At 42.7% G+C, this 24,842-nt stretch overlaps 2 protein-coding genes across 2 annotated transcripts in view; one reads left to right on the top strand and one right to left on the bottom strand.

Annotated features, from left to right (window-relative positions):
* The window catches only part of celf5a (cugbp, Elav-like family member 5a), a gene marked incomplete at its 5' end in the record, with an annotated part of 168,024 nt that extends 166,317 nt beyond the window's left edge, over positions 1 to 1,707 (top strand). The window contains 2 exons of the mRNA XM_083671945.1: positions 912 to 1,075; positions 1,521 to 1,707. Of these exons, the coding sequence (XP_083528071.1) occupies positions 912 to 1,039 (128 nt within the window). The 3' untranslated portion in view covers positions 1,040 to 1,075; positions 1,521 to 1,707. The remainder of the gene's footprint in view (positions 1 to 911; positions 1,076 to 1,520) is intronic.
* Positions 1,708 to 10,358: 8,651 nt separating this feature from the next.
* On the bottom strand, positions 10,359 to 17,212 carry rgmd (RGM domain family, member D). The gene is made up of 3 exons (XM_083672476.1): positions 17,026 to 17,212; positions 13,936 to 14,447; positions 10,359 to 12,076 (listed from the first exon to the last, which is right to left on the bottom strand). The coding sequence occupies exons 1-3, from the start codon at positions 17,117 to 17,119 to the stop codon at positions 11,366 to 11,368; spliced, it is 1,317 nt and encodes a 438-aa protein (XP_083528602.1). The 5' UTR covers positions 17,120 to 17,212; the 3' UTR covers positions 10,359 to 11,365.
* Between the last annotated feature and the right edge of the window lie 7,630 nt (positions 17,213 to 24,842).

The raw sequence follows: 24,842 nt of genomic DNA on the forward strand, positions 1-24,842 counted from the left end.
TTACAACGTAATGTTAGGTCTGGGGGAAGGGGCCGCTCGCTGGGGTAATTAATCTGGAGAAGAGAGAGAGGGATAAACCCAGACTGATGGTTGGTGCAGGGAGGAGAGCTGACACCCAGGATTAGAAGAAAGGGAGACCTCCCTTTAAAGTAGCCTTAAGTCCAGTACACACATCCCCCACTGTTATCTATGGCAGTAGTGCAGAGAGCCGAGGGCCGAGTGAGCCCCCCGGTCCCCCCCAGTCCCCTCCTAATGGGGCAGCAGCAGACACCTCCACTCCCAGGTGGCTGGGGACCTGGTGAGGCTCCTGCTGTTTTTCATGGGTCATCGACTGTTCCTAATGACACTGGGGAGAGCATCAACCGGAGACACACTCCACTGCTGTTTCTGGTCACTGACTTTCAAGGCTTTATTTTTACACTTGATGGAAACAGGATGCTCGGCATGGGTTTGGTGGCTTGAGTTTCTCTTCTGGGGGAATACGTACCGCGTGGGCCTCTGTGGCCACCCGTGCAGGCGCCTCGTCTCCGTGACTGTGTTTGCCTGCGCGGGTCCACTTTTCTGTGTGAGTGGAGTGACACAGCCACCAAAGCATGCTCATTGATTTGGGATTCAAGAGGCATGTGTTTGCACAAAGCTGCTTTGAGAAGAATATTACACACGGTTGAATATTGTTCAAATATTGAGAAATGAGTTGATTTGTAGATATGTTGTCCTCCCTCAACTACATGTGCGACTGTTTGAATTGTTGAACGCATCTGAAATAGTCATTGCAGAATAGAAGGAAATTCAGGGTGTTGACTATAAATCCTCTCTTTGATTTCCTCATATCCCAACACTGAATACTGTGTCCTAGTGACCTCATGGCTTTTGATGTCTAATACCCTTTGCTTGCTTTGCTTTTCTCAAAGGTTTTGTGAGCTTCGACAACCCAGCTAGCGCACAGGCAGCTATTCAAGCCATGAACGGCTTTCAGATTGGAATGAAGAGGTTGAAAGTCCAGTTGAAAAGACCGAAGGATGCCAGCCGCCCTTACTGACACAGCCTACCTTCACTATTCACCGTAACAGCACAGGTGAGCTCAGCAGACCTCCAGATGATGCACAGTGTACAGGCACTCTTCTAGCTCTGAAAGGATTGGAAAGGTCTAAGCAATATGGTCACTGTTTCATTTGGCCTTCAGATGATCAGGGTGAAATGTTGAGCAATGCTTTCTGGAGACCCAATTTTATATAATCCAATTTTTTCAGATCTGAAGAAGTGCCGAGGGAGGGCAGGAGAGTAAGGGCTAGGGACAAGGCTAGGGATCAACTGGGGGTTCAAAAACAGAATGTGTCCTAACTAGACGGGGAAAATCTATCAACATCATGATTGACAAAGACTCAAAACCATTTGAACTGGGGTAATTTAAGTATTTGAAAAATTACAACAAATACTATAAATCCAGATATTTTCATTCCCATTTCTAAATAACCTGAAAGCAAACTGAGGCTTAAAGTGGTTTAATCTGTCTCTTTTAGGTTTTGAGGACAAGTGAAGATATCTCGGAGGAGTTAAACTTTTTTCGTTGAAAACAAATAAAATATCTTTAAAAAAAAAAAAATCTACAAATAAGGAATTTTCGAAGACATATCAGCATTTACTTATGAAGACATAGGCTCCATATGGACGGAGGGGAAGGTGTGATGGAGGCGGAGGTGCCATGGAACGGAGGGTGCGATGGGAGGAGTTGGCACCACAGCAGGAAGACACCACGGCGCAAACGGCACAGTGCAAGAAAAAGAAGAGAAGTAAAAAAACTGAAAAAGATATGAAACTCTGAACAACAGAACTTTTCTCGTTGAGACTTGAATTGTTAATTAAGCAACAAACAAACAAAAAAGCAGCAACAACAAATAGATTTCTATATACGTATTATATACACATATATATAAAGAAAGAGGCGCTTGCGGCTTTTACTATACTGGACAAATGAGGGTTAAAACTTGAAGATCAAGAAAAACAGTGGAAAAAAAGAAGCTATTCCGTCTGTCCACTGATGGACTTTCTTTCTCTTTCCCTCTTTTCTCTTATTCTCTCACCGTCTCTCTCAGCAAGCGCAGAACTATGACTTTCTGAGGTCACTGAGGTTTCCATTAGCTACAGTACAACTGAAAATCTTTCACCCTTAAGGGACCAAAGGACCAAACATTTTTATTGTTCTCAACAGTAATATATAGTATTGATGATACTAATACTACAAACTACTACTAATAAATATTACAAGTTAAACTTAAGAAGAAAATACTAGCTTCAGGTTGGACAAGGAAAAGGGTTTCGGTTTCTTTTCCTTTTACATTTATAGCTACTGGGTTTGAGAATATTTAAACAAAATAGAAAAAAAAAGGAAAAAAAAAAATATTTTAAAAGCTATACTATTTTAGTGGCGTAGAATATGTGGATTAGAGATTGTTTCGGGCATGTTCAGATCTGCTTTTTAGCAGTCATACTTCACCCATAACATTCTATCTCTCAACATTTCATCTTGGACATGATCTATAATCTGTGACCTATCCATTTCGCAGGCTTGTATGGGGAACAGAGCAACACTGAGCACTTCCTGCTAAACCTTCAAACTGTAGTGCCAAAAGTTACACCGTTAAAACGTGTCATTCCCAACATAACAGACATATACTGTAAAGTATTACCGAGGAAAAAAAAAACGTCGTCCTCAGTCTTCTCTTCTCTCTAGTGCTTCTGTCAGCACATTGTGTCTCCATGGTGATATACTGTCATTGTAGGCCCCCATCTTTTTTCATTGCAGAAAAAGGCATTCCACATCAGGAAAACGGAGGCAGCATCATTAAAGCTACTGATAATACAGATAATCTACCCATAAAGCACAGCGGTAAAACTGCCACCCGGTAGTGCGGCTATGGCAGCAGTAAAGAAGCGCAACATCTTTAACTGGTTAATAAAATATACAAATTACCCTGACAATGGTTATAAAATTGCCATCCGAGCGTGGCAGTGGCTGCCGGGTCCTACCCCCTCCCACTGACAGCCTGCTCCAGCTGCTCTCAGCAGGGGGGTGGAGGACTTTGTGTGTGTGGGAGGGGGCTCCCCGCTCAAGCACATCTCTCTTAATAGGTACCATCAGTTTACGGGGACCTGATAGCTAACTCGCAGCATAATTAGGATAATGCTAATATTGATCAGATGGGGAGCAGCACCGCGGGGCAAGAGATGCACAATCAATTACACATTGGCATTTCAAATGAATTGACTGACTGACAGAGTTAATTTTTCACGGAGGAGAGGAGAGATGCAGCACCACAGCTCCAGCGTCCCCCTCATAGCTTTAGAGAGCGCCCCCCCCTCTCACCCCCCCACCCCACCCCCCCACCCCATACTCACACACTGTACATACTGTGCCACTGTTTGTCACTGCAAGATTGAGATGCTATACTTTAACAACACTTACGGCCTGTGTCTGTCCTTCTTGGAATGAAACAAATGGGCCATAGAGTCTATATCGCAGAGTAGCACTGAGGTCAAACTGAGGAGAACGTGTAAGTGTAGGTTTTAATGTACACCACAAGGCCTGCCTTCAATAGATGGATAGATGGGACTTTAACTAAAGAGCAGCTGCATTCTTTCCAGTGGGAATAATAGCAGACTGCAAGCTTGTACCCCATGAGGAACAGCTTGGGTTTAGCAGCCTTAGGAGGTCAAATTAAGAGCAAAATGATCCATCAATTAGACGGCGGCATGTCTGACATTAAGTGTAGTTACTGCAGCTGCTGCTCCTCGAAAAGGGAAGTCACAAACAGGAACACAAACAACCAAACAAACTCTGACATGTGGAAGATCGAGGCGACAGCATACTATTAGCTTGAATAACCAAGTCAGTGTTGTTTAATAGCGGACACAACACTTTCCCAGCTGTAGCAAACAAACCAGTATTAGCCACAAAGTCACGATTCCAGGGAAGTTTGAGAACGTTTTACACAGATAATGTCTGAGATGAAATCTGTTTGCAGATTTATGTATCTTTCCGTTTGACTGTTTCTACTCATTCGACTCTATTGCCTTTTTTCTTTATTTCCATCTGATTTCCGTTGCGAAGATTCAATCATCTTTCTCATTCTCCTCTGACGTTCATGCATTTATTCATAGTTCTATGAAAACAGGCCAGTCGGGTGTGACTGAGCAAGTATTCCCTACCAGCATGTATGTGTAGTACTCTCTGCTCTCCGAAGAGTGCTGAATACAAGCCTGGGCATTGAAACCAAAAGGGCAACGCCTACTACACTTGACCACCGATGGTGGCAAAAGGTGCAGTTGTTGTTTCCTGGGAGAAAAGTGTTTTAATGCCTTTATCAACATCAAAATTGCCAAATTGCAGACGAGTACATCTAAGATGCTGCCTATCTGAGTCCTCTTAACAGACACTGACATTTGCATACCCTTAAAAAACAATGAGGGGGGGAAAGCGTAGCAGGCAACAGATTAACGATATTCATACTGTATTCATACTGCGGAATTGCAGATATGTTATAGTAGATGAAATGTTTAATGATGTATTAGTGGATGAATTATTAGCAAATTAGAGAACAAGATAGGTGAGAGCACAATTACATTCAGTAGTAGGTTTTTATAAGTTAGACATTTACACATATTTGCCAAAAGTGAGAAGCTTTTCCTCCTGAGTTACTGTAGGTTACCCACCCCCTACCGCCACCCCCCCTCCCTCCCCCCCCCATCCTGTCTGGACTTGGCACCTTAGGAGGCAGTGATATACAGACATGTGGCCCCCGGGCATCTACAGCCTTATAACCTGACTCCAAAAGCTTCTCTTACAGGATTTCTACTGGAGGGATTTTTAAATTATTAAAATCAAATTAAATTTGGCCTTCACACAACAGCTTGGGTAATACAAATTAAAGATGGCAACTGTGGCTGAAATTTAATGAGTTTGAAAGATGTGGAGTAATTTTTGCAGGGGGGGAAAAAGCTAAAAGAATACAATTACTGTGACGAAGGTGTGTGGATGGAAGAAACCTCAAACTGCTTTTTTATCAATTTCCAGTATGATTTGCCTGTTGGGCGTCAGTTTACAGTCTTCTGTTTCACTCCTCATTGCACTAAAATGTAAATGATGTGCTCAAGCCAGTAGATGTTTTACACTGTTTTCATTCTGCCACCATTATGCCATGTTCATCTTTGTCATCCAACCATGATGCTGCCCACTCAATCTCTGAGCATGCTCAATAGGGGGCTGGGGGGTTAAAGATTATGATAATGGTACTACTCGTATTAACAATATGATTCTTTCACTATGGTTTGAATGCTAAGGATAGTATCTTATTATAAATATGAAATCTGTATATTATGGAAAATCAGCACAGGACCTTTCTTCGGGTATTAAGGTGGGTGGTATGGGGAGGGCTTTGGGGAGGGTATGGAGGGTTTTGCTTTATAAAGATGTTAAACTTCTGGTTTCTCAGCACAAAGAATACAAAAATATATAACAAAAGTATTGAATCTGTTTAGTAGACTTTACTGACATGTTATGGGGTAAGGGAAGCATATAGCAAGTGCTATTCTCTAAACCTGGACTAGAAAAATGCTGTTTACAGGTTTTTTTTTAAAAGAGGAGAGCGCCACCTGTCTGTGTGATGGGCTCAGTACAGCATGGTTAACTGAAATGGAAAGCAGTACCTTTTTATAAAAAAGAAAAGAAAATATGTGTTCTGTAATAGCCTGAGAAACCAAACGTTTTTTTCCCCTGTTGAAATTTCTTGAATACTTGCTGCTTAGATTATTTCATATTAATGATGATTAATGATTTAATGGTTTTATAAATATTTATTTGATCAAGTAAGTAACTTGATGTCAATTTATTTATTTTATTTATTTATCTATGTATTGATTCGCTTATTTATCTAATTGTTTATTTATTTATTCAATTTGTATTAATTTATTTTATTGTTCTGTTAAGATTAGGTATGCATCAAAAGGAAATGCTTATTGGGGCTTTTCTCTCTTTATCTCCTTTTTTTCAATTTTACAATAAAAATTCAAACTGGATGTTTTGCACTCAATTGTCACACACACACACACACACACACACACACACACACACACACACACACACACACACACACACACACACACACACACACACACACACACACACACACACACACACACACACACACACACACACACACACACACACACAGAGGGTGTCCTCAAGCAGGGGAGTTGTTGCACAAATAACCATAATAAGCGTCCACACTGTCCTGAGGACCTTGTCTGTCTCTGAATGATTCACAGCCACATCATTTTCTAAACGAGTTACTCAGTTACTGAGTGGTTTTGAAATAGTCATTATCACTGACAGCCTTATGGCCTTTTATCAAGTTAGCACCAATCACATGCAATCTTTAAGACAACACGTTCAAGACATGATTACTTGGAAAACATGTTTCACAGCATGTGTACTTGGAAAATGAGGACAGTGGTTGATAGGAGTCTGCTCCAGGAGTTCACACCGTAGAACAAATGCAGGCGTTAGGAGGGAGAAACTTATCCATTTTATACTAATATAGAAACCTAATGAGGCAAAGTGGAGAATGATTTGAATTATCTGTCATCCTAATGACTGAGGGCTCATTGCTCTGCTGTTTGATAGGTCACCTTTGATGGTGTGTTTGCAGGAAATAACCTGGAAATAACCTGCTGCTATGATATGATGGGATATATTTTGGGATGGTTTTGATGGGTGAAAACAACAAGCACACTGATAATGGCGGCTCCATGGACAGATAGCACACTGTAGCGATACTTAGCTCTAACCAGTCACACATAGGCTGATATTTAGTACAAAAAAAAAGAAGAAGAAGAAAAAAGTTGTCAAATCAAAAGAGAGACCGTTCAGAGACAGACACAGTATTGTATTCAGAGACAGAGACAGTATGGCCAGGACGCTACAGTCACCAAATGGGAGAAGAACATTTTGAAGAGCGAGAGAGAGAGAGAGAAAAGAAGGAGGGACAGAAAAGTAGAACCACTGGCTCATGAAATAAATTGGCCCAATTACAATACAGTGTGGCTCTTGGTCAGTGTGTGAGCCCGGCAGTTCATCTTTATTACAATCAGTTAATGAAAATCAATCCCCCTCCTGATAAACTCTTATCTCCACGGCCTTTGCGCACCCCGTGTGCAGGGAGATAATAAATTAGGGTAATATTGCCTTTGATGAGGGAGTGAATTGCAAATTATTGTAACTTTCCAAGATTTATGATGCAGATGCCTAATTTCCGAGCTGGGTTTTTCCATGCTTCAGGGTGCTGGGGCAGGGGGGGGGGGGGGGGGGGCATTTGTTAAAAGTTTGGTGACACAGCCTTGTTAAGGAAAATATACCCTCAGATGTGCAGGTGTTCTCAGCTGTGTGCATTACCACAGTGTAGTGTTCAGTAGCAGTGGAGCCAGGGCTGAGATGGCGTGCAGTAAACTACATTGCCATTTTGCTTCTTTCATATTTCCGCATATGGATCCATGTACTGAGAAACAAAATCCAAGGTATGCTATGTGTTTATCTAAGTAGAAATGTCAATCATCCTTATATTTGTTCTCATACCAGAATACAATTTGATATGTAGGTCAATGCCCATTCGGTAGTCAGGTGGTCTATGAGATATGTCTAGGTTGGTTCCTGTCAGTCTGATTATTGAAGAGAAGCAGAGAGATTGGTTTGGTCAGGTATGAAAGTCTGTGTTTGGAGATAGCTGTGTAATGACTGTGTCTGGGATCATCCAACAATCTCACATGCGCGCACACGCACGCACACACACACGCACGCATACGCGGACACACACACACACACACACACACACACACACACCCCTCCCCTTTCCTCCTGAGGCGTGAATGACCTCCTGGTTTTGTTCTGTTGCAGCAATCTATGCAACAGCGTGCAACGTCTACCAGCCTATGTACAGAATAAGCAGTCGCTGGATCCTACTCATGCACAAATCAGCCCATGAATGCACGACTGTGTTAACTTCATGGACACCTCCCCAGCTCACCCACCAGCCGTGATTCATGACAGGACTGGATGGGAGGTGGTTTAATAGGCTATGAAACTCTTGTAAAAGAGAATGTGAACCTATGAAAAATGTCTGTGCCAGTACAGTAGTTTGGGTATGAAACAGAAGTGGCATAAGGACCACTCCATTCCCAGTTCTACTTGATGAAAACCTGGCCAACTGCTATGGAACAACAGATAATTTAGTTATGAGTAATTACAGCGTACTACACATGTAAAAGAAGGCCCTCTTTTCAGCGTTCATAGTGAAATCATTGCAACAGTGTAGCAATGAATAACACACAGTGTACTAGCAGTCTCCATATCTGTCTGTATGAACTTGACTGAAGATGATATCATTACCTCCAAATAACATTATCATTTTTTAATGTCTCTATAACATAATGCAAAAACACGTCCAAGAGAGAAATACACTGTTGTCCTTGTGGTGGTACACTGTACCCTTATCAAGGCCACCTCAGCTCCGTCTCAGAACACTTTGCATTAAGACAGCCATCAATCTAACTATGTATCAATCAGGGAGAGGACTCACACAGCACTATCTATTTATCTTGCCAAGTGGTCTATTAATATCAAATTAATTTCTCCATTGAGAGTATCAATCACTCAAGGGTTTTGTCTTTCAACTCATTAGCATGGTAATTGTCCTTGTTTACTGGGAAAAGTGAAGAGCAGGTGGTTGTGAGGAGGGTGAATGATTATATCTGTCTATCTGTCTATCTGTCTATCTATCGATCTGTCTATCTACCTATCTATCGATCTATCGATCTATAGCTGAAGTTCTTTACGCATTGTGCCACTCTGAGCCAACCAATGCTTTAGAGGAGAATGTTATTCTAATTAATAAAAGCCTTTCTTGGGCAGCCATGGGAAAATCCAGATAATATTTGACTATCCTCTTATCTAATACATACACACTCTCTGGGCTGTCAGGTGTTTCAGTATGTCAAACCTTCCACGCTGATTCAGGGCCCACTCCCCTGTCTGTTTTAGTGGTGGTTGGTACTTGTCACACTGACACTGGTTTCTCAAAGACGACATGAATCAGGACGGAGGCCTGTAGGCTCTTTACTTTGTTTAACACCACGAGGCAAATGGAACTTTCATCCCCCTCTCACTGTTTATGACCAGAACAAAATACATGGAAAGTATTCGCCCACCGATTTACGGATGAAAAATGATAAGGCAACTTAAGTCGGAGGAAGGGTTTACAAACGTCATAAAAAGTCAGATAGGCGGCAGAGAAACAGAACCATTAAAGCCCCAATTGAAGCCATATAGCCATCAGTGTGTTAACTAGCGGTCTGCCTGCCCTACGCTTGCTGCTGCTGCTGCCGCTGCCGCCGCTGCCGCTGCCGCTGCCGCCGCTGCCAAGACAAGATTGCTTGTGACAGGCTTTACCACCGTTGCACAATTGCCTCTCTTTCTCTCTCTCCCCGCTCAGATGATATTAGAAATAAGGGTGATGAAGTCACAGTCACTGCCAAGAACACATGATTTAGGCCATCTGGTATGTGCTAAGCATATAATGATAAATGTGGATAAAATGGTGACACATTTCATCACTCCTCTACCCTTTCCCATCTCACAAACCTTTGTGGCTTGCCGGAGTGTCCCGTGCGTTTTTCCCTCACTCTGCCCGAATTCAAATACTTCTCGAATAATTGCTGAAATGAAACGCTGCCATGAGTATGCGGCCTAAACTGGGACTGCGTGTGTTTACAGTATCGCATGTCCTGCGCTGTATATTGTCTGTGGTGTATTCATTGTGTCAAACTAATGTAAACCACAGGCTAAACCTTGTTTGAAGCCTAGTCTGGCAGGACATACAGTAGCAGCATCACGAGCCAGCCCAGTAGTGAGCTAACATTTACACAGGGACTGTGCACATACACACCCCCACACCCACCCCCACCCCCACCGCTGCCCAGACAGCAGGCCCAGATACATACTGTATACGCAGCCATCACTGGGACACTGAGGAAACCAGGAGGTGGTGGTTGAGACAATAACAGAGGATATGATTGAATTCATGTAGGAAGATTAATCTATACTCCCTAGACCTCATATACGGTGATACAGCGTTGTCAATATGTATGGAAGGTAAGATTATTCCTGACACCTTAAACCTATAACTCTGCTTCATCGACACTATGCAGATGTTCTCAAAGCTTCCACACATACCATGAAGCTGAGTATAGATAACGTTGATTTCTGAAATATGAAGAGACAAATGAAGCAACAACAAAAAACAACAACGTAGTGTCCAACACTTTTTTTTTTTTTAATATGGAAAATTACAGATTATAAAGGTAAAACACATATTAGTTCACTTCTTACAAGGATTCAAAAACATACCTAGCTAATCACAACAAGTGTAAAACATATTACAGTTAACATCTATACACAAGCAAATGTACACAATATAAAACACATATATACACTCTTTCAATATATTATTATATAGAGATTTTGTTTCTTTAACCTTTAAAAACTGGAAGCTAAGCAGCTTGAAGAGGGAGTGTTTTACCTAACTGATAATGCTATATCACACCTTGACGCTGTGCAGGACTGAGAATCACACCAAAACCAAATATATATGGATAGGTAGTATTTCCGTGTAGTTGTTGGATCCCATGTAAGAAACATATATATTTTCAGTAAATATGACAACATCGAGGAACTAAACTTAGTGTTAACCATTTAAGTGCCAAATAATGACAGAGGAAAAGTCTGGTCTTCCATAGAGGTCTTTGCCCTATAACAGACCATGTTCACCATCAATACTTTCTGTAACCATGACGCCTGGTAGAGTTGTGCATTACTGTGACATGTTCCCAACAAAGATGAAATTATTTACAAAGATTTTTTATTTTTTTTGATTAGCTGCCTTGAAAATCAGCAAAGACAACAATCATGTTATGAATTTCACATTTTAAGAAGTCCTGTATGTGTCTTAATCCAATTTACAGGAAGTGTGAAAATGGAGTGAGTATTACACACTTAACCCCTGACTGATCCCACATGATTGCATGCATTCAGACTCATACTCAATTAAGTGGCAGATGCTGGCAGCCACAGTGTCTGGGGAGGAGCTTTGGCAGTCTCTTGGAGTGCTAAATCCTTCAAATGGTTTAGTAGTGACAGGAAAGACCACAACATTCACAAATGCAAAACGTCTGATTTCCATTCCTAGGCACTCTTTCCTCAAGCTGGTATCACTTCCATTTTGTTTTTCAGTATTATTTTATATATATATATTTTTTTTTTTTACAAAAGCAGCAGAAAAAGGAGCAGGAGTGAGAGCAGAGAGGAGGGGGTGGTTATTGCCGGCGAGTGTGTGTGAGACGCCCCTCCGTGAGGACGGGGAGTCCTGGGTGAGTTCTGCTTAAGTCTGCTGGGTGGAAGGGCCTTGAGATCCTCCAGCGCCCCGTAGGCTGCCATGGAGAACTCAGGGTCTCCTGTCGTGAGCAAGTCAAAGACACACGATTGAAAGTACACGTCTTCCACCTGCAGGGTCTCCCTGCATTTGGCTGTGGCACGCTCCACGGTGTAGGTCTGGTGCGGGGGGAGGAGGGGGCCCAGCTCTGTGTTGCTAGAGCCGGCCCCGGGGCCTGGCAGGCGGGGGTGGAGGTTCTGACGGCCCAGCGTGTGCTCCTTGATGAGCTCGTTGCGCGGGCATCCATGCAGGCAGAGCTGCAGCCCGCTGTTCTCCTCCGAAAAGTCTAGGGTGTCCTCCGGCATGCGGATGGCGAACGTGAGGTAGCGCCCCACCCTGCGTACGATGATGGAGGTCCCGATGTAGCGGGCCTGGATCTTCACCTGTCGGCCCCCTGAGCCTCCCATCTCTACGATCCACAGGCTGCCCCCCTCCCCCCCGCTGCGGCTGCCGTCCTGGAAGGCAGAGGGCAGGTCCTCAGTAGTGGCCTGGTAGACCTTCTGCTCCGTACAGCCGTGGTATGACTTGAAGATCACTGTTATCTGAAAGGAGGGAAATACAGAGTGGTTAACATATTGTAGGATCAACTTCATGATGCCACTGAATTAAAATACATAAACATATCAATTGATATCACAAAGCTTTTTCCAGTAAGGACAGAATGTTGTACAATTAGCCTATATACAACTGAATTAATGATATGCTGGTGGAATGTAAGAGGTAGTGTCCTACATTACAGATTTCGAGCATAGAGACCTTCAACAGGTGTAATACCACTTTAAGCCACAGTGTGTCAGCAGGAACTTAACTTTTTAATGAAATGAGGAGCAGCTTATTGTTTTAAAACTCTCAAACCTTTTTTCTACTTGCCTAAGGCCAACTTTGTCGTGAAATATGGTGGAAGGAAAGTATAGTGACCAGTCAAATTCAGAATTCTTCTATCTTACAGAAGATATAGGTTAGAACACATCAGCATGTGACTATTTCTCCCAACCTAGATACAATCAACCTCAAAGACAACTGTAATGTCTGGTCACACCAATATCTGTACCATCTAGAACAAACAGTCATTAATAACGTCATAAAACATGGCAGACGCGTCAGGATTCCTCTCAGAGTGCAGGATCAAACAAACACAGCTGTCTTATAGCTCAGCTAGTCCATAAATCTCAAATACCTTTCACTACACCGACCACACGGCCTAGCCTGCACACTGACATGAGTCTGGAGTCGAGCCTGGATCTCATGAACGAGGCGTACATTTCTTCAAAGCTGTTTTGTCAAAAGAGGTGGCTACGGTTAACTTTACAGTTAAGGGGATACTTAACGTGATGGATCATTCCTTTTCCGCACCCTGACAGTTGTAAATTGCCACAATTCAAAACGATTGGGGGGTGGTTGCATGCGGGTGTTGGCACAAACACCCTGACTACCTGCAGGTTCGCATTACTCTGCAACTCGTACACAATCCAGCTCAAAGTGTCTTTAACATAGTTTGCTCCAAAAAAACAAACTCTATGTACTCTGGTGTGTAGGCTACTTGAAATCACGTGCAATCTCCAGAATAAGTCATTTACATTGAAGAAACTTAGGCCTATGTGAGAGGCACTGGAATTTGACCAAATTGTGTTGAGGGGGGGGGGGGAGAGTGGTATTGGCTCAGACACATGGTACTGATACTGCCATAATACTGCTGATGAAAACCAAACAAAAAAGTATTTAAATCTGGTAGGTCAATAGATACTTAATACGTGAGTATTCATGGAGGCGGTGTTGATCTGCTAATGTAATAACACACTGTGTGTGGCCTTTCTATGTGAGCTAGGCACCTAGATGGAGATGTACCAAGTTCTGACTAATCAAAGTATCAGACAGAGAGCCCCAGAGACTATTTCAATCAGCAGGAGAAAGAAAGAACTCTGCTGTTCTGTCCAATAATTACTTTACTTTTCCAAATTATTCCATATTTACACAAAAAGAGACCATCTAATTATTTGACCAGAGAGGTGAAAAACCTTGTCAAACGGTGGAAGGGGAAACTGTTTGAGCGAGCGTTAATCACTACCATATGACCACCCATGTGTTAAAGGTAGAGCGATCAAGCATGCCCGTGATCCAACACCACTAAGTGACTCACCACCCCCTTGGTGTCTGGAAGAGCTGGGACAGAGAGGGGGGCCGCTAGGGACAGCAGAGGAACTGCATACTGAATTCTAACTTGATGCGTTTCGTAGGCCTATATCACAAACGTTTGGAAAGACCTCTCCTTTGATATAACTGCATGTCAAGTCATGTTAAGTCAAGACTTTTGCAGCAGTTACGATTCGGGCCGAGTTAAAATTGTTTTATGTATTGTGCATCGCTGTCTGTGATATTGCAAGTTCTGAAGCCATGTTCTTACCTTGCTGGTTGCCGTGGCGCTGGACCCCAGGACGACGGGTACATTGGTCACCTGCACCGACAGGTAGCGGTTATCTATAAGGGGCCACGCCCCCTCCACCTTGCAGGTCTGGAACTCGTCCCGGAACGTCCGCAAGTGAGGGTCCCCGAATAATCCACAGTGGGCGTACTTCTTCTGCTGGCCAGCAGGGCCCGAGGCCAGGACTCGGCTCTCGTAGTCACACAGCTCGGACACGACCGGCCTGGAGGTGCTGGGCGCCTTGGCGGGGGACGTGGGCCCGTCACTGGAGCAGTTGTGCTGGGAGAACAGCTCCTTGATGCGGAAGACGGCCGAGTGGTAGACTAGGTCTCCCCTGCAGCTGCGGGCCGTACGGCGGGTACACAGGGCGTAGGCCCGCAGGGCGATGCAGTAGTCCACATCGGATTGGGTGTCATCCTGGAGACCACTAGAGGGCGAGGTAGAGGCCACATACTCCGCATTGCAGCGCTGGATCCGGCACTGCTGACAGTGTGCTGCAGGAGAAGGGAAGAAGATGTTAGCTACAGTACAACTCGTACAAAATCGTCCCCGGCAACAAGCGCAAAATGTAATAAATAGTTCATAAAAAGGTTCATAATGACTGTTCATATGTAGTGAAAGATCAGTGGTTGTTTGAAACAGCAGGCTAGTGGTGAAACAGCAGGCTAGTGGGCTAGAGTGCCAAGTGTGGAGGTGGAACTGCGACTATGTGAAAACATCTTTCTGATCATTCCTGATATAAATCACAGCTCTAGTCACCACCTAGCCTAAGTAATGCTTTTTTATAGTGTACTTGCTGAACCTAAATAAATAGCACAGCTACATGTAGCTGTACAGTCAAACTTTTCCACCATCAAGTTTACCTCAATCAGGAGGCCATTAAAATCCAAATACGCCATCCCACATGGGCATGAGCCCATACTCAGAGCAAAGTCAGTCAAAATGTATTTTCCACCAACTAACCCTCACAAAAATAACACACAGCTTCACTGCTGGAGGAAACCAATCTGTGTAGTTTGCTTAAGGGTGTCGAATGTGGTTTGGCTGTTACTGGGGCTATAGGGGGTGCATTAAGCTACAGTGCAGGGCATTGCCTGCTCTGCTGTTTAGAGGTGGACTTCAGACCCTTGAGGAGCCTCACAAAGAACCATGCTTGTTCAGCGGCTGTGGAACAGCTGGCCACAGGACGCAACACGCTGCCAGGACGTCGGAATGGTATAAATCTTGCACTTCCTGTGTGAAGTTATGGCTCAGCACCATATCTGGTGATGAATTGGGTCTGGGGGGGAGGACGAGGGTGACTCTTTATGCATTGGAATCTTTCGAATTTGGAGTATCTTTAAATGTCAGGTGCATTAGAATGACATCTAATTTAGCCTCGGGCACCTGATACACTTATTTCAGTTATTTACATAATAGGCCCCACAGGCACTAACTTTACATAGAAACAACACATCCCATGGAAAAGCTAATGACATCATTAACTAGCAGGCCATGCTATTAACATAAGCACAAGCAGTAACATAAACAACAGTCTTGCAAATAGTTTGAAAGACCATGACGAGAATACGTTTGAGAATATATTTATGCTACGGTTTATTCAGACTGCCCGTTCACATGTACACAGTAAAATGCCTTGGTTGCATTTTAGACACAGGACAAATTGTGAATGCATCTTTAAGACACTACATCCCTACAACTCAACAGAGATTGAGTGTGAGAGGTCAAGTTAGAGCCATTCTCCATCCCTCCAGTGATCTCCCTGCAAGCACAGGGGTCACCGAACTCTGCTTTGATTAGGCAGTGATTGTCGAAAACTGCCATAGAGCCATCAACAGCCATGTCTATTTCTAAAGGCTTTTTATGGCCAGGTTAGCCACTGACAACAAGTTATGTGAAAGCCATGTGGGGAAAAGGGGAACGTTAAGAGGAAGACACATGCATTTCCAAATCCAACTAAAAATAAGCTTGTGAGTGAAAGACAGGGTGAAGAAGAGAACCGTGAATATTAGTTGAATGTCAGTGAATATTAATGTTGATACATTATGGCCTATACAAGTTTGCATCATATTTATCATAAAGCTGTGACATACTAACAAAACAAACTTGGACAATACATTATTTTGGTCAATTTGTAAAAAGTGATCTTAGTGTACAAGAGTATATACGTATATCAAAGTGTGTACGTTTATCAAAGATCAGGTCACTAACACTGTACAAACAAAAACAATTTGTTTCCAGATGTAGACAACCTCTAGACGACTGACAACTACAGCTGCGAGAACAAAACAAGCTCTCGCTGAAGGCAGAGGTTCTACTGTAGACACGTTCAATAGAGGCCGGAAAGTCTGACCCCTGCATGGTAACAAATGAAGCATGAATGAGTGAACAAAACACTGACCAACATTTCATTTTACAAGCGAAACAAGTTACAATCCGAATAGTCATTGCAAGCCCTGCACACATTAAACGTGGCTCGCTCGTAACATTAGTTTGCTCCGCTACACTTATAAAAATGTTAAAATATTTCCTTATGATGCGACGTGAGTACGCTGTTAGCAAGCTATGCTAGCTACTCTTTATTACCAGATCATTTTACGCAACGGTAAATTCACGAGATGGATACAGCAACATAAATAAGTAACGATTTGAGAATCAACACACCAAGACTACCGTTGTGGTTGTGTGTATAACTGTAATTGAGGTTAGGGTAGGAACTAGTTTGCTGGCTCAAAGTTGTTTCGCACAAAAGTAGCTCGTGTTGTTTCAGCCAGCGCAGCCTGCTGGGCTCGCGATGACGCCTGTACTACATTTGGCCCTAATTTACTGTTTTTGACAATAATCTAATCTCTCTCTAAATTTCAAGGAATGTCCTACAAGAAAGCCAAAAACTAGATAAGTTTTGTAAATATCCCATTAACGTTGTTCACTTGAGAGTTCAGTAGAGTCTCACACCATTAGCAGGGGCTAACTTTCTAGCCAAGAAAGTTTTCCAGCATCATCCACCATTCCGAGGGTGCGGGAAAAATGTTTTGCATGCACAGTCGCACGGTCACCAATACATGGACTTACCTGGTCGTAGCAGCAGAGAAAGTAAAACCATCATGAATGTAATACAGTTCCAAAGCTGCCGCTTAGCCAAGTTTTGAGGTCCGCTTCTCCCCATGCCAATCCATTCAGTTAGATTGGAGTTCTTCGACTGCTGCTCATCGACGCTGTAGCTGCGGGAAATTAGACAAAAATTCGTATCCTTTCCCAAGCGCTGTCATTCAAAAGGGGCCCAGTCTTCAGGGCGGCTCTACAGGGGAGGGGTCTAACCGAGGAGCCGGAGCTCGGAGGTGGTTGTTGGCCAATGAAACACTAATTATTCGTTAACCACTTGATATTTACATATGTGGTTTGTGGCAATCTTAGGACCAATCCAATGGAAAGTGTTTCTAAAGACAAAGGGGGCGATGCGAAATGAGTCCTATAATAATTTGAGAGACTTATGTTAGTATGGTTATAGTATGGTTAAAAAAAAAAACTATTTTTCACATTCAATTACCCATACATGAGCACAGTTATGTTATGTGTACACATCTGAAGGTCTGGAATAGCAAATTCCTTTCTAGGCAGATTGAATTAAGAATTCTAGCCGTACATACTCTTCTGCATTACAAAGCATTCAGCTGTGGCAGTTGTCCTGTTTGATCTCAACAGGGTTTAACATGAGCTATATAGCAAATGGTCAAACACAAACAACCCTGTTGTGTGTTGAGAGAATTATATTACTTTCCCCACCTGCTTAAGAACATTCTAATGACTAACACCTAACTTTGCAATTCATGATGTCGTGGGGCAAATATGATTGGATGACAGATTTGTGGTGTATTATGTGTGCATTGTGGAGGTACAATTTAACAAGAATGGTTTTGAAGTACTCATAAAAAAGTTGGCCTAAGAATGTAGCCTGTGGATTCAATAGTGCTTGAGATTCCATATGTTACGCTGGATGGTTTTTCATACCTGAGGTCATACGCTGCCATTAGTCTTGCAATATGGTAATTGTGTGGTATACCAGCCTCCAGTATGTTATCTCCATAAGGATGGACAACATATCATTTGAACACTCTCACAATACAGAGGAAAACACTTTCCATTAATTATACTCTCTCAGCTAACCCCTCTGCTATTATTTTTTCCATTGCATTTTCTGTTAGTAACTTGTATGTTACTTTTTTTCCTTTTGTGGCCAACTTTCCATCCCTTGCTGCCTTGAACGACACTTCGTCTCTCGTTTTCGCAGCTGCGAACCAGGGCCATCTGCAGGGTGCAGCGCCCACAGAATCACTAGTTTCTTTGCACAAGAAAAGTTTTGTGGTTCTTGTGTCATGTAAATGGGGAATTTTAATGGACATACCATTATTGAATCAAATATTACTGTAAAGAAAATCAACATTCATATTCTGCATAATTCCATAATTGGTTTTGAAACATAAATGTACTTGTAGGGTTTTGAACATTCTGTAAAGTTTAAGTCTGCATACTTCCTTTTGACTGTATTAGAGTCAACTGAACCCCGACAGGTATTGGATCACTGGTTTCTCTATACACATGCTGGCTCCTTTCCCTACACAATTGTCTGATTCAGGTAGTCTATCGGTCTCGTGAAAGGTGCTCACAGTCCTTGTTGATGTGGGGTTGATATATATAGTGGAGGGGGAAATGAAGACAGCTCAACCCAAGTGGACCGCTTGGATTGTTCTGTTCAGCCTACATCACAGTGGATCCAGTGTGCCAGGTTTCTCCCCCTGAGGGCCAACGTTACTGTGTTTGTTCAGCTAATTTTGGGGGGGTTGATCTGCTTTATGGCTGCTTTTTGTGGACAAATTCCCGGTACAGGTTTACACAGATATTCAATGGGCCTTTGCAACATCATAATGTAGCAAATGATAGAGCCATGTACTGCAGGACTACTAGAAATGCATGTACAGCGTCTGCATCAATGACTCCCTGGCAAAGGACTGTTGATGTGAATGTATTTGTAACAATAACATGGACTCGGGTTGTCTCACCTGTTCAAAAGCTCGTCTTCAGGATCCATTGACAACATTTTCTGAAAGAAAAGAAAAAACAGAAAAGCATGATTTGTTTAGTTGTTTTTGTGAAAGCAAAACACAGTGAAACTGGTTAGTGGTACTTAAAACTGTTACTTAAAACTATTCCCACGTGTTAATAACACACACAGCTAAACTCCATACTCCATACAATGGCCTCATTACTATGTAATAACATAGTAATAACATGTTAAATCAATCATTCTATGTCAATAATGAGTATTATTACACAGGTAGAGGGGCAATGGTCACTTAGTGCCTTGCTTTAAGTCTTTTTTTTTCTTCTTTACCATAGCAACTACATCTGAATAGTGCATGGTGTAGGCCTGAATGATGGCATTTCTCTTATGCTACTCTGAATAGACAATTGTCTCTTTCCCTAAATTAATCTAGACTGTGTTGTCCATTGAAGAATTGATAGGACTTTGGCATCATTCAAACACTGCTCAGTGAAGCAAACAGTTAACTCATCCAGGTGGATGGACGGGATGAATTCTTCACATGAAAGAGACCCCCTACAGATGGTCCGTGGAGCCTGATGGGTGGAGAAAGACCTCTTTCTTCCCTCTCTCCTTCATTTCTTCCCTTTCTCTCCTTCTGAGCATATTGCATTGCATGACCCAGCAAATATGCATATTCCACCTCTCAAAACAAGGTGGGGTGGAGGGGGTATGCAGTAAATTGGGATGTATCAGGTTAAAAAAAAGACTGAAGCCCAGTACATTTCTCCTGACACTGGATCACTTGTTCTAATACAATAGAAAAATGAGGTCAGCCTGGTAAAATTAGCCATCCGCCTCACGGCAGGCCTGAGCGTGGAGCAGAACGGCTGGTCTCCGCTACTGAGTCGGAGAAAGGAGAGAAATAAAGAGAGAGAGAGAAAGAGAGAAAAGGATAGTTTGAGAAATAAGAGAATTAAAGAGGGAGGAAGAAATCAGACAGAAGGTGGAGATTTTGAAAAGTATCAAGGGGAGGAATTGAGTATGATCAAAAATGAATGTGGCTGATCAGTCTGTCAGTCTTGGCTGATTCCAGTAATGGCTACACCTCTGACTTCACAATCTACACTGGCAGAAATAAATAAATAAATAAATAAATAATAATAATATTAATAATAATAATAATAATAATAATAATAATAATTGTGGCTGATCAAAAATGGAGGTTACAACATATGGAAGGTGCGTAAGTCAAGAGGAGTAAAAAGGCTTAGTCAGCCAGAGCATGAGAAAAATCACATGAACAATGGCGTTTGCATCGTATCAGAAAGTCTTCAAAACTAAGACGACGGCGAACTATGCCATAGACTGCGAGCAGCGAGCAGTAGTATGCAGGAGCAGGAGAGAGGGAGAGGGGGGAAGAAAAAGAGAGGGATTGGGTTTCCTCTGACTGTGTGTCTGGGCAGCTCCACATGTTCCTCATTATGGTCCTCACACTGCAGGACCAGCTCCTCACCGTGCTGCTTGTTATTGTTACTAGACCCATCGCGCTGTGGTCTGGAGAAAACCAGAAAACTGGGCCAGAGAGGAACAACTTCTCTCTTCTGAAGCTTTTCTAAACTACTAAATGATTACTGTAGTAGCAATTGTCAACAGAAGAAAAAAAATGTCCGTCATTATCGCCCTTTGTTCGTTTTTTTTTTTTTGCTCATGCGTTGGTTTCATACTAAACTACATACTTATTACATACATACTTATTACATTACATACAATATTTCATACTCATCTAACTGTGTCAGCTGAAACTTGCATGTAACCGCTGGTGTTCTTTTGATAAGACCAGTGAGTAAAAGCGGAATGCTCACATTCTAGTAGAATATGAAGGATGCACACAACACTCATTTTTAAAAAACAACCAGTAGTGCAAATGCATTTTCCTGAGGGCTCATCCTGTCTGAAGTAAAGTGGCCTACAGCACCTGAGCTGTGAGACTGAGTGAGCAGAGAGAGCGTGGCTGAGGCTGCATGGCGCAGGCCTCTCACAGTGAGGGGACTGTTATCTCTGAGCAGATAACACATGCAGTGGTGTGAGTGTGTACTGGGCAGCCCTGATAGCATCTCGACTCAAGGATCCCACTTACGGCCCCTGATTGATACCTGACAGTGCACAGGGGGAGGGCTTTCTCAGTGTTTTTCTAGCTGCTTGCAGGCCTCTCTGGAGGTAGCCATGCATGCATCTGTTTACAATGTTTTTGGGGTCCTGGATCTAGTGCCTGAGTCAACATAGTTATTTTCAAAGAGTTCCATGTCTATTTTTGGAGGGTATGCTGTTTGAACATGTTGTGCGGTTTCCAAAGCAAAGTTTTTTTGTTTTTTTTAATGATATGCTTTTATGAATTAGTTGAATTTTCTAGAATATTTAATCCCCAGAGTATGCCCACATTAAATCAATTGTGGTTCAGCGGTAGCTTGCTAATGTTACACTTCAAAGAAACTTCTATAAGACACTACGGCTCATCTACAGTACCATTCAAATGTTTGCATAAATAAACTGTTGATCCAGAGAGTAGAACACCCCTTACAGTCAGACACATTATCTTTACCATAGGCACTCACAGAGATCATGGGTGTGTTCTACGATGTAAAACAATGAAGATTAAATGTAACACAGGAATTACTGTAAGTTGTTTATCAATGTTAATGTATTATGTGAATGTACCACTTTTTTTTTTTAAATTCTCACCCCTCTTCTCGTCTCTTTTACACCCTTACAAGCCCTTCCCCCTCCTCTTTTTTTGGACAGAACAAATGTTGTTGACATAGCGTCAAGCCTGGTGCTCTTGAATAGACAGTCAACTGACAGGTAACCTTAGACTTGGGGTCAAGGGGTCTTCCTGGGCTGATGAGGGATGATGGGTAAAATAAATGGAGAGCAGAATATAGAGGTACCTCTGATCCTGATGCCCAAAGGGAGAGAGTGCAGGACCATTTAACCTTAGAGAAGATCTCACCTCTGACCCGAACCTACCTGTGTGTGTGTGTGTGTGTGTGTGTGTGTGTGTGTGTGTGTGTGTGTGTGTGTGTGTGTGTGTGTGTGTGTGTGTGTGTGTGTGTGTGTGTGTGTCTGTGTGTGTGTGTGTGTGTGTGTGTGTGTGTGTGTGTGCGTGTGTGTGTGTGTTTGTGTGCAGGTGAGTCAGAAGCCAGTCAACGCTGGGCCCCCTGAGCCCTGAGGTGTGTGAAAGGATTAGCAGGGGAATAGTCGGTTAGCTCTGAAGGTGTGTATACACACGCTGCAAACAGATCAACGCAAAACCTCTCCTAATCTTTTAACCGTCACTTAACCACAAAAAGGACTTTACTTGTACTCTCTTTGATTACGTAATGAAATCTTGTAAAATTGTTGCATTGACCACATCGTCTATGGGGATGGTGCTAGCAACGATGTGCAAAAAAGAAGACTACAAATACCATAGTACCACCAGTAAACCTAAAGCTGATATTTTGTCTGCACTTTCTCAGCTAAACATTGGTGGTAAATCTGTACTGAGCAAGTTGCAAGCTTATTTACATTGCCTTGCTTGAACAGGCTTGGGCTCTTCCACTCCCCACTTCTCCTGTCACCCCTCCCCCACCTCCAGACACCTAGGGCAGACTGAATAACACAGACAGATAGCCTACAAATTGCTTTGTAATGGCTTTGACAACACTCCTTCCCCCTGGAAATGATAGACAATTCCCTCTAAAAAAGACTTCACTGGCCAATAAAAAGATAACGACTGTGATACATACCACACATTTTTCCATATTACAAGCTTCTGATATGCGGCGCCTTTGTGTGCATGGGTTGCCTGAACAAGATTTCCATCAGAAATATATCTGCAACTGTATTATGGGTTCTTTGAATATTTCAAAGATGTACAACTCTTATGTTCCATCCTTGAACCCTCGAACCAACAGGAAACTTCAACCGCATAGTTTTAGTGATTGCTATTTCAGCAGGTTAGGTTAGGGAGGTGGAGGCTGAGATGTGGGTTGTGTGTTCGTCCATCTGTCTAAGGAGGCAAGTTTTCTCTCAGCCGGAGAGAGTCTCCAATCCTCCCGCATGTGCCCCATGCTGTCACCAAAGACCCCAGGATTCTTTCACTGTTTGCTTTTTACTAGGTCTTTTTTCCTCTTCTTTCCATGCAGAAACTGTAAACCTTTGACTGAGTGTAATGACACTTATCCCTGACCTGATCCACAGATGGGCAAACGTTAAGCAAACATTGGTGGTTAAGACATTAGGGAAACAGTTTTCCTCTCCATTGCCCATCTCAATATGTTCCCCTGTATTTGGAACTGCATTATACTTTGGCTTCACTGTCTTTCAGACCATTTGAATGGAGATTGGTTGGTTCATGACCTATTGGTTCAAACTTGTGAGGCAAATCCTATTGTCTGTATTGTCAGCGATTATGTTTTTCTGCTAGAAATGAGATGAAATCAATCTACTAATTACAGTGTGCTCTATACATGAATTGAAGTGGACTGATCACTCCAAGATGAACTTGTGATGAAAAGGATGGTGTCAAATGAAAAGGAATCTAGTCTATGACTGAAGGTTATTCTTCCACTCTGAGCTTAGACTAACACCAGCCCAGGACCAGGAATAAACCAACAGTAAATGAGACCAGGGTATAAATTTAGCTTTCTGATCCCTATCCACCAAGGTTTACCTCAGAAGGCATTCAAAGAATGCCTCTGTGTGGGGTAAGGAACTGAAAACTGGGGGACTTGGGAAAACATTCACACCTCAAGCCTGATTGACTGACCACAATGCAAAGACTACATGCTTGTTAAGTGAGAAGTTTTCAGTGCTCACTTCTTGGAAACTGATATTACTGTTTTCCTCATCTTTGAACAGATGTTTCTTGCATTTACTCGAAAGAGACATCATCGTCACTTCTAGAAGTGGGGTTCCTTTCCGCTCATTGTCAAGAGCGAACAACAGCTACTGTAGTGGCTGAAGATGGACACTGGATTATGAGGAGGACTTATAAATGTCGTTCCGCTCAATATTACTGTCACCACAAGAGGAATTACAGAACGGTCAAATGTTGACCCTGACCGGAATAATGGCCTGCATCTGACACAGTGGAACTGACAAACAATGTCTGTATGTCAGATGTTTTTTTGTCAAATAACCTTTCTTTTTTTTTCTTTTTTTTTTTCTCTTATCAGCCCATTGTCAGTTAAGTAATGGATTGGTTGGAGAGCCATGTCAGAGAGAGAGAGAGAAAAAGTAACTTACCTTGGATCTATATGTGTGTGATGTATTCTGTATTGGTATTCAGATAGGGAGCAGGCAGGCAGGCACAGTCAACCCCTCGGTCCCCCTCAACCTCAACTGGGCAACTAAGTGCTCTGCTGCTGCTATACAGGGGGAGATAGTGTACTAGCTAGGAATTAAAGCACATGACAACAGCTGTCTGTTTCAAGAATCGGCACTTTGATTAGGGAAGGTTTGTAGTGAGCGATGTGCTCTAATTCCTACATATCTGGGTAGGGCATTCGCAAAAAAAAAAAAAAGAAGAAAAAAAAGAAGAATAGAATGGAAAAAAGATTGAAGCACATTCACATTCATTTGCACACACACACACACACACACACACGCACGTGCGCGCACACGCACACACACACACGCACACACACACACACACACACACACACACACACACGCACACACACACGCACACGCATGTACACACACACATACACACTCACACACACTTACTTACACTCATAGACATTCATTGGCTTGACAACATGTGTCGCCTTTGGACGGCATCCCATATTCTCCAAAGGCCTGGTAG

Source organism: Argentina silus, assembly GCF_951799395.1.
Source record: "Argentina silus genome assembly, chromosome: 6".
Lineage (NCBI taxonomy): Eukaryota > Metazoa > Chordata > Actinopteri > Argentiniformes > Argentinidae > Argentina > Argentina silus.

Coding starts and splice junctions, on each gene's coding strand:
- rgmd (XM_083672476.1), bottom strand. CDS start 17,119: ATGGGGAGAAGCGGACCTCAAAACTTGGCTAAGCGGCAGCTTTGGAAC. Junction 14,448..17,025: donor TTCTCTGCTGCTACGACCAG/GTAAGTCCATGT, acceptor CTTCTCCTGCAG/CACACTGTCAGCAGTGCCGG. Junction 12,077..13,935: donor GCGCCACGGCAACCAGCAAG/GTAAGAACATGG, acceptor CCCTCCTTTCAG/ATAACAGTGATCTTCAAGTC.